Source organism: Nothobranchius furzeri, chromosome 9 (genome assembly GCF_043380555.1).
Source record: "Nothobranchius furzeri strain GRZ-AD chromosome 9, NfurGRZ-RIMD1, whole genome shotgun sequence".
Taxonomy (NCBI): Eukaryota; Metazoa; Chordata; class Actinopteri; order Cyprinodontiformes; family Nothobranchiidae; genus Nothobranchius; species Nothobranchius furzeri.
This window is the reverse complement of record NC_091749.1, coordinates 8,637,839-8,656,863: the sequence shown is the minus strand read 5'-3', so window position 1 is coordinate 8,656,863 and position 19,025 is coordinate 8,637,839. Positions and strand designations below refer to the sequence as shown.

At 45.2% G+C, this 19,025-nt stretch overlaps 1 protein-coding gene across 1 annotated transcript in view; it reads left to right on the top strand.

Annotated features, from left to right (window-relative positions):
• LOC107397225 (anoctamin-9) overlaps positions 1-19,025 on the top strand; it is an 84,026-nt gene that overhangs the window by 59,746 nt on the left and 5,255 nt on the right. The window contains exons 13-20 of the mRNA XM_054735284.2: positions 5,882-6,046; positions 9,859-9,895; positions 9,983-10,094; positions 17,501-17,555; positions 17,637-17,734; positions 17,825-18,006; positions 18,084-18,236; positions 18,388-18,532. Coding sequence (XP_054591259.1) covers positions 5,882-6,046; positions 9,859-9,895; positions 9,983-10,094; positions 17,501-17,555; positions 17,637-17,734; positions 17,825-18,006; positions 18,084-18,236; positions 18,388-18,532 — 947 coding nt within the window. The remainder of the gene's footprint in view (positions 1-5,881; positions 6,047-9,858; positions 9,896-9,982; positions 10,095-17,500; positions 17,556-17,636; positions 17,735-17,824; positions 18,007-18,083; positions 18,237-18,387; positions 18,533-19,025) is intronic.

Genomic DNA, 19,025 nt, shown 5'->3' with positions numbered 1-19,025 from the left:
GATTTAATAGCAGATGATACAGCGGGAACGACGAGAACAACACAACAAACAACAATGATCCGACACTGACAGATACAAGACGGGAGGTATAAATACACAGGGGAAAATCAGGAACACATGGGCAGGTTAACAAGGGGCAGGTGAGACCAATAAAACTAATCAGGGGGCAGGGGAGAGTCACAGTCAGAGGGAGGCAGGAGCAGATCGTGACAGTACCCCCCCCCCCCCCCCCCCCCCCCAAGGGGCGAACACCAGACGCCAACAAAACCCTCATAACCCATGACACTCGGGAACACCCAAGACTCGGGAACACACTGGAGACTAGGGAGCACACTGGAGACTAGGGAAAAACACTGGAGACTTCGGAACTTGGACACTGGAACTTGGGAACTTGGACCCTGGAACTCGGGAACTTGGATACTGGCACTTGGACTCTGGAACTCGGGAACTTGGACTCTGGAACTTGGGAACTTGGACTCGGGGACTTGGACTCTCTGACTCGTGGACTTGGACTCTGGGACTCGGGATCTTGGGACACTGGAACTCGGGAACTTGGGACACTGGAACTTGACAGCAGCAGGCGCGGGACACTGGAACTCAGACTTGGACTCTGGAACTCGGACTCTGGAACTTGGACTCGAACTCTGGATCTTGGACTCTGTAGAGGCTGCAGCGTGGGACTCTGTAGAGGCTGCACCGGGGGACTCTGTAGAGGCTGCTGCGACAGCGTGAAGGAACTGCAGGGGCAGACCCTGCAGATGAAGACCCTGCAGGTAAAGACCCTGCAGGCGTAGATCCTGCAGGCGTAGGCCCCACAGGCGTGGACCAGGAAGTAGATGTACTGAAGGCAGCGACGCGAGGAAACCAGGAAGGGCAGCAGGTACTCGACAACGGTCAGAGCAGGTGCACATCACGATCAGCTGGGTCACAGGTGGAGGCTTGGGTGAAGGGAAGCAGAAAAGGAGCGGGGAGACTGGCCCTACCACTCCGGAGAATGTTGGCGTGCGTAGGGGGTGTCACTCCACCAAAACTCCAGGATCTGCAGCTTCCGTGGACAAACAGGACGGGGCAAAAGGCAGGAGAGGAGAATGATTTCGATCACCCCGGGAACAAGTATGATGCGCCGAAACCCCCTCAATGGTTCGACCACCCCGGAAACAGGTAGGATGCGCCAAAATCCTTGAGTCAGAATCTCCTTCCTCCGGACGGAGACAAAGCAAAAAAAAAAAAAAAAAAATCCTCCAAGCAGATGTTTAGAGCTCACCACAGGTCCAGGTTGGTCGGATCATTCTGTCACGTTGAGGTGAGGGTAGCGGCAGACCATGTGTGGTGGAGCTGACTAGGAGGCAGGAATGCAGGCACGGATAACATAAAAATTGATTTAATAGCAGATGATACAGCGGGAACGACGAGAACAACACAACAAGCAACAATGTTCTGACACTGACAGATACAAGACGGGAGGTATAAATACACAGGGGAAAATCAGGAACACATGGGCAGGTTAACAAGGGGCAGGCGAGACCAATAAAACTAATCAGGAGGCAGGGGAGAGTCACAGTCAGAGGGAGGCAGGAGGAGATCGTGACAGACCACCACGAACGTCTAATCTTAAAACTCACAGCTGCTCAGCAAACACAAAGTCCTCCAGTCTCTAAACATCCAGACTCTGGAGCAGAACATGAAAACGACATATAAATGATGAAAGTTGAATCAAATAAGTGGAGAGACAAGAGCTGAAGCAGACTTCTGACGTTGCCATGGAAACGTGTAAACTGTGTGTTCCAACAGAACAGCGCTGGCTACACAGCTTTAATCAAACAGTTCATGGTCTCTATCTTAGTTCTGATATCTTTGTAATCCTCGTGGACATGAATGAATAACTATTGCTCCGCCTGGATTTTTTTCCTTCCTGGCACTCGCGGAGTACAGACACTTCTCTTTTCGCTCCCTTATCTTTTTTCCCAAGGCTCTTTGTCCTGTCTGCCCACAGAGCGCTTCTCTGCATTTCTTCTGAAAACCCCTATTTTTAACCATGGATTTGATAAATTGGTCATTCATCATGATTGATAAGATTTTTTCAACAATGAGAATGGAGCAGGGGGCTCCTACATGCCCACAGGGGACACACCCGGCGGGGTCTATGCTGGATTCCTGGAGGGAATGTAAGTAAGTAAGTAAAAGTTTATTGCCTTTCACAGATATAAATCACAAAGCGCTGTACAACATGATGAAGATCAGGGCAAATACCTCTAACCAATAAAAACATCCAATGGAATGGAAGATCACATGCCTCTCCCAGCTGTCCATTGAGGATGTCGAAGACGTGTGGATATTCGGCCTGATGATCACTGGATTTCTCCTGATTGGAGTGGGAGGATATCTGGTTTTCTGGAAATTTGGGAAGACGGGAGCGATTGGAGGGTGACCCGCACCCACGGAAATCACCGTCCGTGTGGAGACTTCTCAGACTGGGACGTTACTTGAGGTGAATCGTAAGCTGGACAATGTTCTAGCTGCGATACCGGTATTAGTGCGCAAAATGGATGTAATCTTGGAGAGAGTCACCGGACGGTATGGACAGGTTTAAAAACCCACAATTGGCTTCACTGAAGGACTGGAATGATCAGTTTAAAGACTGAAGGCAGAGAGGAAAATTATCTCAGGCTGACCCAAACAAAGTCTTGTTATCCGAATCTGACGCCATGGCGGCCTTGAGCGGCTACAAACACCCACGAAGGAATGCAGACAGATGCTGTGAAAACCCGACCTAACCACCACCCCCCCACCACCCCGGAGCCTGGCGAGGTCATCAACCTGCAGGAGTCAATGTGCTCTGCGCTTCTCCCAAGATCTCCCTCCCACCTGTGACTGTACAGTGGCTGAGCGCCGTAGATGGCTGCTCTCGCTGGGGAAAACAGGATCCCCCAACCCCCCCCCCCCCACCCCCCCACCCCACCCCCCACCTTCCTATTGGAGTCTCATGTTATGTTGTGTTGTCTGAAGTCTGCTGCATATCTGTCTGAGGTGTTTTTTTGCAGAGCAAAGCTGCCCTCCCGGTGGGAGGGTAGCTGTGAAGTGCCTTTTTTCCCCTCCTCGCAAATCAATTCCTCATGTTAACCTCTTATCTCTATTAAGGTAGCGCGACTTGGGTTGCGAATGACCACAGTCATCAATTCTTGTCATGTGTCTTGCCCATGTATGTCTAATCTCTGAATTGTGTGTACTGAAACTCTAATTTCCCTCTGGGATTAATAAAGTATTGATCGATTGATTGATTGATTGATTGATTGATTGATTAAGAAGGAGGCTCTGTCCTTTACTCCCATTCTCATTTATCTAGCATCGATTATCAGGGTCTGCCTGTGGACGCACGTGAGCCTCGATTGCTGATAGAGGATTGAATCCACCTGAGAATTGTTTGTGGAGCAGGCAAAATCAGGAGGGGAGCGCTTTGTCAGCCCTGGCAGCTGGCAAACTAAGAAAGTAAGCATGTCCTGTTTGCAAAGTGGAGTGACAGCAGGAATGGCCAATCACATGTTAGCAAGTATCAGCAGAGCCAATAGATGAGCTTATTGACAGTTCTAGTGGGAAACAGACTTCAACACAAGCGGTTCTTGTCCGCTTGGTCCAAGAGCTCAACCCGTTTCTGTTTAAAATAGCGTAAAATTGATTTTTTGATGGTAAAAGGTGCAGCGGACAAAAATTGACTTATGGGGGGTCGACATGTCCCCCCGTCCACCCCACCCCAAAACTACGTCCATGGCCGTAAGACAAAATGCTCTCAGATAGAAATTACTTAGAGAGAAGCATTCTGCAGGTGGTCAGTAGATTCTTTCAAATCTGAATTGTGGCTTTTGCTACAAACACATCCCAAAAGCAGGGGTGGACTGAGACGACAATTCGGCCTTGGCATTCTTATGACCCATTGACCCTCAGAGCAGGGTGGTGGTGGGCTATTGCGGAGCTGTCTCTGAGGCCCAAGCTGGGCAAGCGGCCCACTGTGACAGTGGCTGAATGCCAGATGGGCCGGTCCACCCCTGCCCAAAGGTCAGTGGAAAGGTATTGCACACTTAAGAATGGCCATTCTGTTTACAAAGCTAATTGTATAACCCCCCTGTGATTTATGTATTTAAGCTTGATTTATACTTCTCTGTCTACATCGTTCCGGAGACACGCGACGCCATTATACGTCTGCGCAAGGTCTCTCCGACAGGTTCAAAGAATCCGACGGAGACATGCCCAAAATATTAAACATCTGTCAAAAGTGACGGAGTGATTGGTCAGGACACCACTTCCTGTATATTCATCACCAGCACCATTGGAGCTTCATTAAAAAATAAAAAGATGTTAAGCAGCAGACACAGGACAGATTGAAGAATACATCGCGGAAAAAGTCCAAATATTTTAAGATGTATTCACCCGTAACTGAAGGAGTACAAAATACGGAGCAAACTTGGACGGAATCGACAGTAAAAATGGGTTTAGAGGTGAAGACCGCACGAAAAGGTGGAGGAGAATAAAGGAAAAATTTGTCCGTAATAGAAAGTATATATATATATATATATATATATATATATATATGTATTAAAATCCTCATTGAATGTTCCTGTCTGCCTGTTTCTTCACCTGCATTCGTCCACTCACCGGCACGCCGTGACACATTCAGTGTGTTGTCTTTATCTTCATGACCATATACATTGGGAGATTCCCACTGAAGGCATCAAACTATGAATGAACACATGTGAAGTTAACAACCAAAAAAGGGTAAATACCTAAAAACATGTTTTATGTTCTATTTTCTTCCGAATAGCCGCCCTTTGCTCTGATTACTGCTTTGCACACTCTTGGCATTCTCTTGATGAGCTTCTAGAGGTAGTCACCTGAGATGGTTTTCAACAGTCTTGAAGGAGGTCCCAGAAGAGTTTCGTGCTTGATGGCCCTTTTGTAAATGGTCATGGTCATGAAAAAAAAAATATATATATATATATATATATATATATATATATATATATATATATATATATATATATATATATATATATATATATATATATATATATATATATATATAATATACGCAATCAGGTTTTGAATTACTGGGGAGCTCTGGGGACCCCTGGGCTTCTTTTGAGCGGAGAGGACAGCGAGTGCTGATTGTTGATTTGCTCTAGGCAACTGCATCCTGCTGACCAGGATGTCCAGTAAAAGTCAGTCGTGCCACCAAGAGTACATTTGGTTCTCATGTCATCAAATATCAATGTTGAAGGGGCTTTATGTTATACTGAATGAGGGAACTCTGCACTACTAACCAACAAGAAAGGGGTCCCAATGCACAATGTGACACTGAGGGAGTCCGACCAACCGTCAGTATATGACGAGTAGGGAGTGAGAACGAACGTCTCCAGCCAGTGTGTGTCCTGCTTGTACTGCATCTAGCTGTGCTACACCTCTGAATGTCTCACCCTGCTCACCCCATCTGTGTGTGGAAGGCCTGGCCAGCTTTGGGTACTTTAAAGCCCAGGTGATCGATACGACAACTTTAATATAACATGAACAGTGCAGAGTACAGGGAGAAGTTATTAAACTGACTGTGGTGTGGTTAGAAGTCTGAATCTTATGTTCTGGGGCTTTTGCATGTTTTTGGATAACGTATTTAGGCAACAATTTAGCTGCAACCTGAAAACAGCACCACTTTCTATCTAAGAGCGGGTGGTCTGTCTGGTTTAGTCAGAAGTCTGATGGGCTTCTGAATGAAACCTGATGCTTTATTCTCTACGATCTGATCTCTGACAATGTTTTCCTGAGACCTGAGGATGATCTAAAATGTACACCATACAGACGGCTGAAGTGTTGTGTATGTCTGATTCTTGTGTTGCAGCTGATAGTGATCATCGGGTTCACTCATGCTCTGGTGGTGTTTCGGGTGGTGGCCGCACCACTGATGTCTCAGAGCGATTGGAAGTTATTAAAGGAACATGCCAACATTGCAGCTGTGTTGCTTGGAGCGGTGCTGCACTACATCACTATCCAGATCATGAATCGGGTTTGTAAACTTGTGTTCACATTACAAAACGAACAACAACCACTCTTCTTCAGCTCCATTCAGAGGATCTTTTGCTGCACCAGATAAAAAGGCCAACGACCTTCTCATCAACATTTTTTTAAGTTGTTGACATTTAGATTTATTCAAACTGAATCAAATAAAATCGGATAATCAGTTAGCTCGCTATGTTCAGGACATACAAGTACATTTAAATATTGTTTCTCTCTCATCTTTGCAGTACAGATGAGAAAATGTAAGTTTTTATTTATATACACACACACACACACACACACACACATACATATATATATATGTATATGTGTATATATATATATATATATATATATATATATATATATATATATATATATATATATATATATATATATATATATATATATATATATATATATATATATATATATACATATATATATACCCTGTTGCTGGCTGCTTGGTATGAACTGCACATAACATAAGGCTGGGCAATATGGCCTCAAACCTATATCTCAGTATATTGAGCAGTTCACAAAAACGATAAGTGGACGATGAATGCATGTAACCTCACAACAAAACGTAGTCCACTAGATGGCGATGTGACAGCAGAATTGCTCCACAGTCGGCTATGATTCCCAAGACCTACTTACAGCAATTATTGTTAATCGCTACTTTAAAAAACCTTTAAAACTGAGTACTAAATTATTTTAGGTAAGATTGAAAAACCAAGCAAAACTCAACTAGTAAAAGACAAATTATTTAAGGAAAAGCCTCTTATCTTCTACAGAAGGACATTACTGAGCTGCTTCGTGTGAATATCGCCCATAGGCGTCATTTTAACCGGGGACGCCGGGGACATGTCCCCGGCAAAATTTGTGATTGGCAGCTGTGTCCCCCCCACTTTCAAAAAAGCCTGCTGATGAGGATTTTTGTTTTACCAGCTCAGATCTTTTACCAGGGGTCGGCAACCTGTTCCCATCAAAGAGCCATTATTACCCGTTTCCCACAGTAAAGAAAACACTGGGAGCCACAGCAGCGCAGCGTTGTGGGCGGGGCCTACCCTCAGACAGCAGAGAGCTGCTCACAACCAGGTGACAGCAGCCGGTACCATGGACGTCGCACCCGTGGGGGATTCAACACCCACACTTTTCCAGCTGTTTTGCTCACCTCCACTCCAGTCTGGTTTCTTTACGTTGCACTCACTCTGTTTGCCTCATCTCCTTCTTCACCTCCACTTCTGACAACCGATGTCGGGTTTCCAGGAGAGCAGGAGAGGGAGGGACGGAAGAGCTCGACTGAATTCATAATTTTACATCTTGACATTAGCTGTACAAAGTCTGGGTTTGATAAAGTGAAGAACAACAATTTGCAGAGGTTAATAATAGGCGCGGCGCCAGGTTTTCATTTTTGGGTGGGCCACGGTAATTTTGGACGGACCTTAATAAGCAGTGACTTAGTGAAGCAGGCAGGTCGCGCTAGAAAATTTCGTTTAAAAAGACGTCATAAATGTTTTTCCCGTCATTTTTATTTATAAAATATGAAGTAAAAACTCACAATTTAATTTTCATTCATTTGTCATTAATTAGTCTACACCCGTGCGTTAAGTGGACCATCTTCCAGTAAAAGAAAAGCATCCGGCCCACCTCTCCAAATGCGTAAAATGTGCATCACAGCCACTAGGCGCACCGCGCGCTCCGTCAGCTATGTCAGCCCAGACAAGAGCAGAGCAACTAGAGAAAGAATAGAGGATAATTGTGTCTGGATGTGGATGGAGATTACATTTTACAGCAGCTTGATCATCATTTAAATACATAAACCATCACCTGTCTTCTAGTCCACGCTATCAGCATTATTTTAATTGTTGTGTGTGTGTGTGTGTGTGTGTGTGTGTGTGTGTGTGTGTGTGTGTGTGTGTGTGTTTTCCACTTCAAACACTGGTCTAACCAACCAGACCAGCGTGTCCAGTAACATATTAATGTTACAATTAAACAGTTACACTTCATGTAGGCTAGGAACGTTTCACCTGCCGTGGCCCGACCGCTTCTGCTCCACATAAACTTTGTGCGTGATCAAATGTCTCTGCAGGAGCTTTCTGAGCTGAAGAGGCGACTGGATGCGTCATGCGTCTCCATATTAGAGACGGGAACAAGCGCTATTCAGCCAAACTTTCATAATTTCATAAAAATAACATTTTTCCAAGTGACACATCCCTCAGAGAGACCGGGTTTCCAGACCGCTTCAGTGGGAGGAAATCAACCAACATCCTTGAGTTTATCCGTCAAAATAAACAGTCAAATGGAAATATCTGTAACCTGTCATTTAACTGTTTTGCCTTCTTGTGAAGATTGTTGCAAAGAGAAACAACTAAACTTGATTAACCCCAGAGCCACGCGCACTGCGCTGTACGTCGTGACTGTAAATGAGGGGGAAACGATTTAATCGGATCCTTTTCTTTTCAACATGGTTTAATGTAAAGTTTCATTCAGTACAAACTTTAGTTACACCAGTCTAACGAGACAGATCCTGGATTTGTATTCTGAACAGTTTAAACATGTTTAAAACGGAGACATGCGTGACGCGTCTAAAATTCGCACCTGCTCCGCTATTATGGAAATTAAACTAACAAGATGAATAACATCAAATTATTTTAGGCACAGACAACATCTCCCACACTTTTGAAAATCTTGCAACGCGCCTGGTCGCTCGTGTACGTCAAAGTTATCTTTCATAAAAAGATAATCAATAAAACGATTAAATAAAGTGGATCCAGAAGCTGTAGCCCGTCTCTGCCTTCAATATTCACCCTGTTGGTGGTTTTACTGAGCAGGTGCCACTTTTGTCATACGTTTCTTTTTAAAACATGTTTAGGCTGTTCAGAATACAAATCCAGGCTCTGTCACGTTTGATTGTTGTAATTAAACTTTGTAGGTGGGGAAGGTCAGAAAGCAGCTCAGAAGCGCATGATTACGCACAAGCGTGACGCGTCAACCCGGTCTCACAGACCGGGTTGGACCTGTTCAGGTTTACGCAGACAATCTTTACATTTAGAATTGGCATACAGATGCAGTAAAATTTAAAGCATTTTATTTAAATATCCAGTCATTATTTTACAAGCACAGAGAGCCGCATGCGGCTCCAGAGCCGCGGGTTGCCGACCCCTGTGCTAGCCTACTTTATTGTCCCCAGCAATTTTTAAGCCCCACTCAAGTGTATGGCTATTGTCCCCAGCAATTCTGAAAACAAACTGACGCCCTTGATATCGCCACATTTGAGTTGTCAGGTTATCAGTAAAGGATGACGTGTGACCTTGACTTGTTGCTACAGTCTTTCTGCATAGTTAGACCTACTGACAGTGTCCTTGCTGAATCCACAAAGTTATCAAATCATTGATGAAATCTTCCATCGCCAACACTTGATGCTCACTGCCCACGGCCACTAGCTGCTGCCCTCCGGCCGCGTCCAGCAGCAGGCAGCGACAGGCTACACACGTCTCCTCGTTTTGCCGTTATGGGCAAAATGACATCAGCAGTAGTCATGAAATTCCGTATCTGTTCATTTTCGGTTTATCGCCCACCTCTAGTTACACGCGAGTTGTCATCATGCTGAAAACACGACTTGTCACACACGTGAGACACCACTCACCAAGGAACAAGAAGTTTATGTTTCACTAAGGAAAGAGAAGAAAATGGTAATGCACGGTGACTTTTGTCTGATTACTGGTTTGGAAAGAGTAACGTGGTTGGGTCCCTGTTTCAGAAAAGACGGGTAGCAGCATGTTACTAGCATATTGCTAACAAGTACTTGACTCTTTGCAGGTTAACAGATGGGTGTCCCACAAGCTGTGTGATATAGGTGAGAGCACGTTTGTGTCATAAACCTTTCTGTTACAGAAGGTTCAACCACTGGTCTTCATGACGTTTGTCTTGTTGTGTTCTTCAGAGAAGCTGAACTCAAGTGCAGCCAAAGAGAGAAGCTTCACAGTCAAGATGTTCACCTTCCAGTTCTTCACGCTCTTCTCCTCTCTCTTCTATGTGGCCTTTTTCCTTGGCAGGTAAACAGCTCTTCTAATTTCAATACACTTTAACTACCACTCTTTAATTTGGGTTATTACTTGTAAATCTCTTAATTTTTCTAATCTCAACTGATTGAGACACAGAAGTTGAGGCGTACACTGAGGGTTATGTCACAAAGTGAAATGTCACTGATGGTGCTAACCAGAAGCCAAGGCTCACAGCCTTCAGGGCCATGGCACAGCAGGACTAGCCACAGTCAGGGTCAACCTGTCCTGAGTCATTAGTAAAGTGAATGTAATGCAGGAAATTATTTCATGATAAATGACCCGCACTTGTGTACAGTAATCCCTCGTTTATCGCGGTAGATGCGTTCCAGACCTGGCCGCGATAGGTGAAAATCCGCGAAGTAGGGACTCCCAGCATGCCCCTCGCGGGGATTCCTTCCACGTCGCACCTACGTCACAAACCGCGGCTATAAACGGAAGTCGCCTTTCCAGCTCACCACTCAGTCATCGTTTCTTCAGATTCACGATCAGAGTTTCCAACCTACCGATCAATCCAACGAACTATCAGCTCATAGTAAGTTATCTTACTTACTTCTGGAAAGCCCGGCATTTCCGTGTCACTTCGTTGACGCTCGAACGCTCGGGGGTTTCCTGGATCAGCCGGCGTTTCACCGACGCTATCACTTCCGCGTCTGTGAAACCACGCTCCCTATTGAATTATCGTATTTTCACATTCTCTTTTTGTGGGTAAAACTCAAGAAAAAAAATTTTTTACTTGTTTTTTTTTAAATTTTATTACAAAAAGTGCATTTTATGATGAAATTGATGAAAAAAACAAGAATTTCTTGATATTTCGCATAGAAAAATACCGCGAATCAGTGAAAAATACCGCGAATCTGCGAATTCCCCCTGAAAAATGCTCCAAAGAAAAAATCCGCGATGAACGAACCGCGAAGTAGCGAGGGATTACTGTAGCGCCTCTCAGAGTAAGGACTCCAAAGCGCTTTACACTACAGTGTATCATTCACCCATTCACACACAATCAGATAAAAAATCAGAGATCTGATCTAAAAAGTCAGCGTAAGGGCCTGGTGGACGATACAAAACTACAAACAAGAGTGGTTTTACAGTTTTGCAGTCTGGATTAGGAAAACTAAGATGTTCAAAAGAACTGCTACTCCTCCTTAGGGTTGGCCATCGTTTGATTTTGAACTATTCCGATTCCGATTCCAATATCCTCGTTTCGATTCTGGTTCCGGTTCCTATCGATTCCCGATTCCGATTCTTTCAAGACATGACATGTGTTACATGAGCCAGCTAACCACAGGTCCTACTTGATGAAATAATCTTAACTTCAACATGAATTTTAACTCTATGAACAACAACTTCACCTTCATTTAGACAAAAACATGTTTTGGAGAAAAAAAGAAAAATACTTGCAGCACGACCAGTGTGTTTGTTTCTGACCACAACCAAAGTCTGGAAGAAGCCTCTGGGATGAGAGGCTAAATGTCTCCAACATATCCAGGAACGTCCAGCTGTTTTCAGCTAAAACTCTCAGGATGATCATGTCCAGGATGACTGAGAACCACACCTCCATGCTGCAGCAGCATTCAGTCACAACAGGAAGTGAAACTTAAACGTAGCTGCTGTCAGTAACAATAACAGATTTTAAACATTAAAACTCAACAGAAATAGTTCAGAAAGGAAATTAAAATGCGATTTATTATTATTATTATTTACTGTGGCAGAAGCTGGTGTGGTCCACCACAGAGAAGCTTCAGCATGATGACTTTAATCATTCTACAGGTTATTGCTCAGCCTTCTCACACACACACACACACACACACACACACACGAGTGTTGGTGAGCAGCTACGACTGACTGCTGACGCTCCGCGTGTGTTTTTATTTCTGCAGTGAGACAAACTCACCTCACACCATCCAGAGTTTGTTCTTTAAAGCTTCTATTAAATCCACCGTGTTGACGTATTTAACAAGTTTCCTCTACGCTGCAGGAGTTAAAGTTTACATTACGGAGTAAAAGTTCGGCAGACACGTTTTTTATATCCGGGTGGGGGAGAGGGGACTCGTGCTGCAGACACACAGCTGGTGTGATCAGCTCTGAAAAGCGTTGATCACAATTTGCAGATCACGTTTATTTTTCACGGAGATCGGCCGCGGATTCCTCTTCCGTCGGCATTCTAGGAATGGAAATAAAAAACGTTGAGCGATTCCGGGAAAAATGAACAGTTGGAACTGGTTCCAATCGATGCTCGATGCCCAACCCAACTCCTCGCCCTGTACTTTGAGCAATATGATTTAAATAATTAGAAGGAGTCGACTCGTTTAAACTAACAGTAACCAGTAAACCTGCGGTCTGAGAGCGAAGTGTACGGTTAGGAACGTATGGAACAATCAGGTCTTTGATGTATGATGGAGCCTGATTATTAAGAGTTTTATGTGTGAGAAGGAGGATCTTAAAAATCTATTCTGAGTTTAAGGGTCAAAACTCCTTGGGAGTGCAACCTCCAGCAAAATAACAAGAACATCAGATTCCGTCTCATCATATGCAATGAGTGAAGAGGTAAATGTGTAACAGAAAAACATTTATTAATGCTGAAAGTTTTGCAACCATTTGTTATAAATCAGTAAATACATTCTGTCCTCACGGGCTTCCGTAGAAGGGCTGTAAATTAGCCTCAGGCTAGAAGCCTTATGTATGCTGCATCTGTTGCTTATGGTGATAATGTTTTGTTGTCCATGTAAAAATATAGGACACATACAAACAAACTTGGCATCCAATATGGCGTCGCCCAGAGACTTAGACCCGCTCCCATGTATTTTTGAGACGGTTTTTATGGTTATATGTAATGAAACCACCGATATTTTTAACATTTGTGCACCTTTTTATTCATTTACAACATTTCAAAGTATATTTCCAGAGATTAGTGGTAAAAACTACACATTGTCACTTTAAACTCCCTATTCAACCAAAAGTAACAGAGACACACTTTAAAAGTTTGAATGCTGTTTATCCCTCAAAAGATTAGTTAAAAATCGTTTTGAGGACATCACATGTGGCTTTTGTGTGAACAATGTGGAGACAACGGACAATAGACTTTGAATGCACAAAAACTCAAGTGTTTTGGAACAATTTTAGAGATTGGTTCTGGTCTATAGGGCCTTACATGGACAAGCACATCATACATTGGTGATCTTCTCAGTCCCTACACCTCCAGCAGGTCCCTGAGGTCCAGTGACCAAGGCCTACTGGTTGTGCAGCACCAGGCTAAAGGTCAAAGGTGACAGATCATTTGCTGCTGAGGTCCTCAGACTCTGGAACTCTCTCCCCCTGAGCCTGAGATCAGTGGACTCAGTGGTCGCCTTTAAACTCAGCTGTTCAGACTGGTTTTGGTATGACCTTCTTCACCACTCTCTTTATTCTGCTCTCCCCACCTATTCCACCTTCCTCCGGATCCACTGATTTCCCTCTTTCCAGTTCACTCTCTCTCTTTCTTAACATTTTTAATCACAATTGTCTATTTTTGCTTAGTTTAAACATGTTTTCAATCATTTTTCTACATTTAAAATTTTTTGTTTTTGTGAAGCGCCTCGTGATTTTTATCTTAAGAGGCGTTATAGAAAAGATCATTTTCTTTCTTTCTTTCTTTCTTTCTTTTTTTTTTCATTTTTCATACATAAACAAAGAATACTTAATTGAGCCTGAGGAACACCATGACACAGAAACTGGCCACGCCCTCATGGAAATAAAGCTCATCACAATCATTCAATAAAAGGGTCATTGAGAGCTTTACCACTCAGAAGGGCAAAACTCACACACACACGTGCGCGCGCATGCATGCACCCACGCACGCGCACACACACATGCACGCACGCACATGCGCGCGCGCACACACACATATACGCATGTGCATGCACACACACACACGCGCGCGCACACACACACATACGCACGCACACGTACACACACGCACGCATGCGCACGCACACACACACACATACGCACGCGCGTGCACACACACACACACACGCACGCGCACACACACACACACATACGCACGCGCGTGCACACACACACACACACACGCACGCGCACACACACACACACACATACGCACGCACACGTACACACAGGCACACACACACAGCACAACACTCCAGAAATATGTAACAGAGTACATTTCTGACATTTTGTCTAAGTAGTGTGTTCTAACACGACTTTATGTGTGACCTGCTCATTATCTCTCACCAAACAGAATATTTACTAAGAAATCACATTGTAACCATGAACACATTGCTTGGTGTGAGTGTGTGTGTGTGTGACCTGCTCATCATTTTTCTTGTTCACTCAGATGTTGAAATAAAACGTGTTTGTTACTTGCCTCTTGCCTTGCCTGTTTACCTCTCACGCTCATGTTATTTATGTGCTGTTTAATGCAGTATTTACAACCCTGGTCCTCGGGGCACACTGCCTTGCATGTGTGGGGGCTTTCCCCACTTTAACACGCCCCATTCAGATGGTCTGAATGATGATGACCTCAAAGGTCACAACAACAATGGTCACACCTGGATTCATCAGTCTGTCCAATGATGTAAGGCAGGAAATAAAAGAGTGGCACTTAGGTCAGGATATAGTGGAGTTGTGCTCAAAGCTCAGGAAGCACAAGTTTGTTAAAAAATGAAACAGCACAGCCCCACCAAGAATGTTTTCACCCGCCACCACTGGAGGTCTCCAGATCCTACGGCCCCATGTGGGCTGGCCCAGGTGGTCTCTCTTCTTTTGTTCATTTTGGCCAGCTCATCATTTCTCCTTCAAGGTTTTGTTTTATTTGTTGGTATATTCGGTGAGGCTGTTCAGAGGCTGGTTTTTGTCAAAAATACTCTTGAACTCAGACCCTGTGTCCAGTCCTCCTCCTTATGCTGCGATCCTACGAGCCGGGTCGTATCACAGTGAGAGAGTTGGTTCATGTCGTTTAGTTGTTCCATTGTAACGGCGTGCTTACGGCGGACAGTAATAGTTGGGAGTCCTTCAGTAAATTGATGGCTGTTAACGACCCTCATGTACTTCCCTTCAGCGTCTAGTCCGCATGTGTCCGACACAAGGCCCGTGGGCCACATCTGGCGGGCCTTGTGCAGCGCCACGCCTGAGCCTATGTAGGGACAACACTGGTGACGCTCTGGTCATGTGTGTCTCTGAACTATGAATCATCTCCATTGTGTCGTGTGTCCTTCCTTCATAACCAGCAGCTAAGCCATCAGTTTTCCCATCCATATGCAACTCTCAACACACAGGGACCTCACAGCCCATATCAGAGGGCCTGGTACCCCCCTATCTTCCAGAACCCTGCTTAGGGTGCAGAGCTGACTACCACCCTGGTCTGCCAAACCAGCGGAACCACCCCAGATGTCCACGAAATAATGCAGCGCCACATCATCTTAACAGCCCCACAACATCCAGTGCCTTAAGGAACTCTGGGCAAATCTGGTCCACCCCCAGGGCCCTGCCACAAAGGAGCCTTTGACCACCTTGGTGACCTCAGCATCAGTGACTGGAGAGAGATTTCTTCTTTAGTGGAAGATGTGCTGGCGGAATATTGGAGGTCCTCCGACTACTCCGCCCATAACGAAGGAAGGACCAGACGAAACACTCACTACTTTGTGGGTACATTCTACTTCAGATATCCTTAAGGCCCTAACAGGAGACCGTTTGCTTGATGGCACCTGCAGACAGGCTCTCAGTTCTGCATCTAACAATGGATGTATCCAAATCTTGGGTTAGGGTTGGTTAAAGTCTCCACCTACTATTATTTTTGAAGTGTTTGATTCCAAAAGAAGCTGCAACAAATGTAGAAAGAATGCAGGTTTGTCTGTGCTGGGAGCATAACTCAGTGGTGCGTGACCCTGTAAACCTCTACCCTCCTTGTCTGTTACTTCTCTGTCAGTGAACGTAACTGCTTCATGAATGAAACAGACATGTTTCAGGGCTAGAGACGATCTTACCAGAGGATTCCAGATGACTCCTTGGGTTTCCTGAATGACTGTGTCATATCAACTGTGGACGACTTTAAATGTGATCTTATGTTATTTATTTAAAATGCAGTCTTCTATCCTTATAGTGAAAATTAAACTTAGCGCACCAATTTGCACGTTTGAGGGAGTGGTCTAACAAGGAAATAAACAGAACTACAAATGCAAGAAACTAAAATACGAAACAAGCTCAGCAAACCCCCAGCCCCATGAAGGTAGACCGTCCTGTTGGGTGGCCTCCAGCACCTGCTTTAGCAACCCAACACGCAACTACCACTGGACAGACTTCAGTCAGCGGCCCCTGCACCAAACACTTGTTAGTAATTTCATATAGAAGAGTGACCGCCCATGAAAAATCTGTTGTCCGAGTAGTGCAAGAAGAGCCCCCCCCGAGAAACACATTCCTCACTAGTTCCTCTGCATCAAGTGAAGAAGACCTGTGCCTCACTCGCAGGAAGACTCAGCGAACTCTACTCCTCCTCCTCTCAACTCCAACTTAGTTTCTCTAATTTGCTAAAACACTAAACTCTGAATCCTAAACTCATTTTTCTAATCAAACACAGTTTTGGCCAAACCTGTTCAGGTTGTTAGAAACAATCAGCTAAACCCAGCCACGCTTCTCTAAACGTCAGACACACTTCCAGCCACTAAACACGTCTCACACGCGTGCAGCTAAACTAACTTTGGCAGCAACAAGTAAAACACAGCTGTCCTCTTCTACACGCAGAACCATCGCTCTCCCTCCTGGGAAGAATTTAATATCCACACAATGTCCGTTCTGGACAGGAGGAATGTAACTGTGGATAGGAGGCGCTATAAACCCAATACACATGAACAGGACATGTGGCGTCATTTGGACATTTGGAATGTTAATTTGTGATCCACCCCTTTTCCTCGGTGTCACGCTGAAGCGCGTCCTTCTCCTGGTAATGGAGCAGGTTAACAATAACAGGCCGTGGTCGTGCTCCCTCACCCCAGCCACGTCCGGGCTCACCAGTGGGGATGTGATGCGCCCGCTGCATTTCCACTGTGAGACGCCCCAGGGTCATTAGCACCATCACAGGGAGCTTGATCCTTCAGGCATCGTACGGATCGTACAGCTACGCTCTAGATTTATTCAGTGGCTTTGTAACAGCTTCATGTCTTTGACTGGCGGCCGACTGCTGCTCATTTAGAAACACGATATTTAACATATAAAAAGCTATCAAAGTGCTGTTCATACTACTGTTGTAACTATTTTTGGTAAACAGGCCGCAGAGCATTTGTCCAAGCTGAAATCTTTGTGGGGAAACCACGTGACACCCCGTGCCGTGTGTTCACCCACATGGTTACTGGTTTGTGGCGAATGAGAGAAACTAGTTACGGTATCCTTGTGCTGGTTTGTTTCAGGATCAATGGCCATCCGGGACAGTACGTGCGTATTGCTGGTTTCCGGCTGGAGGAGGTAAGCCGTCGCACTCCAGTTTCAGACGGTCCTACTATAGCTGCTCTGCAGCCTTTAAGCTAGGCTGTGTTTGATTTCCAGTGCGATCCTAGTGGCTGCTTGACGGACCTCTTCATCCAGATGGCGGTGATCATGCTGCTCAAACAGACTCTCAACAACATTGTTGAGTTCACTGGACCGTGAGTGTGCTGATTCGTTTGATTGTTGCCATCAAGACTTTATAAAAATCAGTGTCCTTGTGTTTGATTTTCTGATTGCATCTGCTGCAGCTGGGTAAAGAGCCTTTTGAGCAAAAAAGCTGAAAAGCGGATGAAGAGGAAGTGCGGTCACTGTTACAGAAAAGCCTGCCGTGTTGAGCCTTGTGACATCTGCAAACTTCAGGACTGGCTGCGGAACTACCACCTGTGCCGCTCAGATGCCTTCAGCCTGTTTGAAGAGTTCCTGGAGATGGGTAGGCTCTGTGCTGAAATGCCAACACGTCGGTGCTTGGATGTAGCGGTATAGCTTACCTTTCTCTTTGCCCTTCAGTGATCCAGTTCAGTTTCACCACCATATTTGTGGCAGCCTTCCCACTAGCTCCCCTGCTGGCTCTCATCAACAACATCTTTGAGATCCGCCTGGATGCCATCAAGATGACCCGCTTGGAGCAGCGCCTTGTTCCCAGGAAGACCAATGACATTGGTGGGCACACCTATGCTCCTGTTAACCTAAAAAAAGGCGTGCAGAGCTGGATGGCTAATTTTCAGAAACCCCTTCAAGCCATGTGCATTTACTGAAAAGCTGTGGCGCAGCAGGTGAATGAATGTGTAATTGATTGGTTGTGTGTCGGCAGGTGTGTGGACCAAAGTGTTGGAGGCCGTTGGTGTATTGGCAGTGATCACGAATGGACTGGTCATTGGGATCACATCAGACTTCATTCCTCGGCTTGTGTATCGGTACCATTACGGACCATGCGCTGGTGGATCTACCAACACACAGTCAGTCTTGTCTCTCGCTCATTAGTACACCAGGGCGGGTGTTCCAGAACAAACTCTTACTTTAGCCTGACTCTTCAGTTCCAGAGCAGCTCGTTTCAGTCTCCACGCGCTTTAGGAGTGGGCATGAGTAGAACATCAACAGGGTTCTGGTACCTTTAGCTACAGGTGAAACCTGGAAAACTAGACTCCGGTGCAAAAGTTCATATATGCCACTAATCCAGACTGAGGCCTAGTCCACACGTAGCCGGGGTTTTTTAAAAACGAATATCCGCCCCTCCAAAAACTTGCATCCACACCACCTCGTTTTAAAAACAAACTCTGTCCACACGTACCCGGATAAATACGTTGTTAAGGACATGCCAGACCTGTAGGCGGCAGTACTTCCCCCGTTCTTAACCTTGTCCTTCGTCTGTGGTCTTCCGCAAGGAGCAGTAATTCCGCTTGCAAAAACAAACAAGCAAAAAGCGCTTGGACAGTTGATGGATCGGGTAGT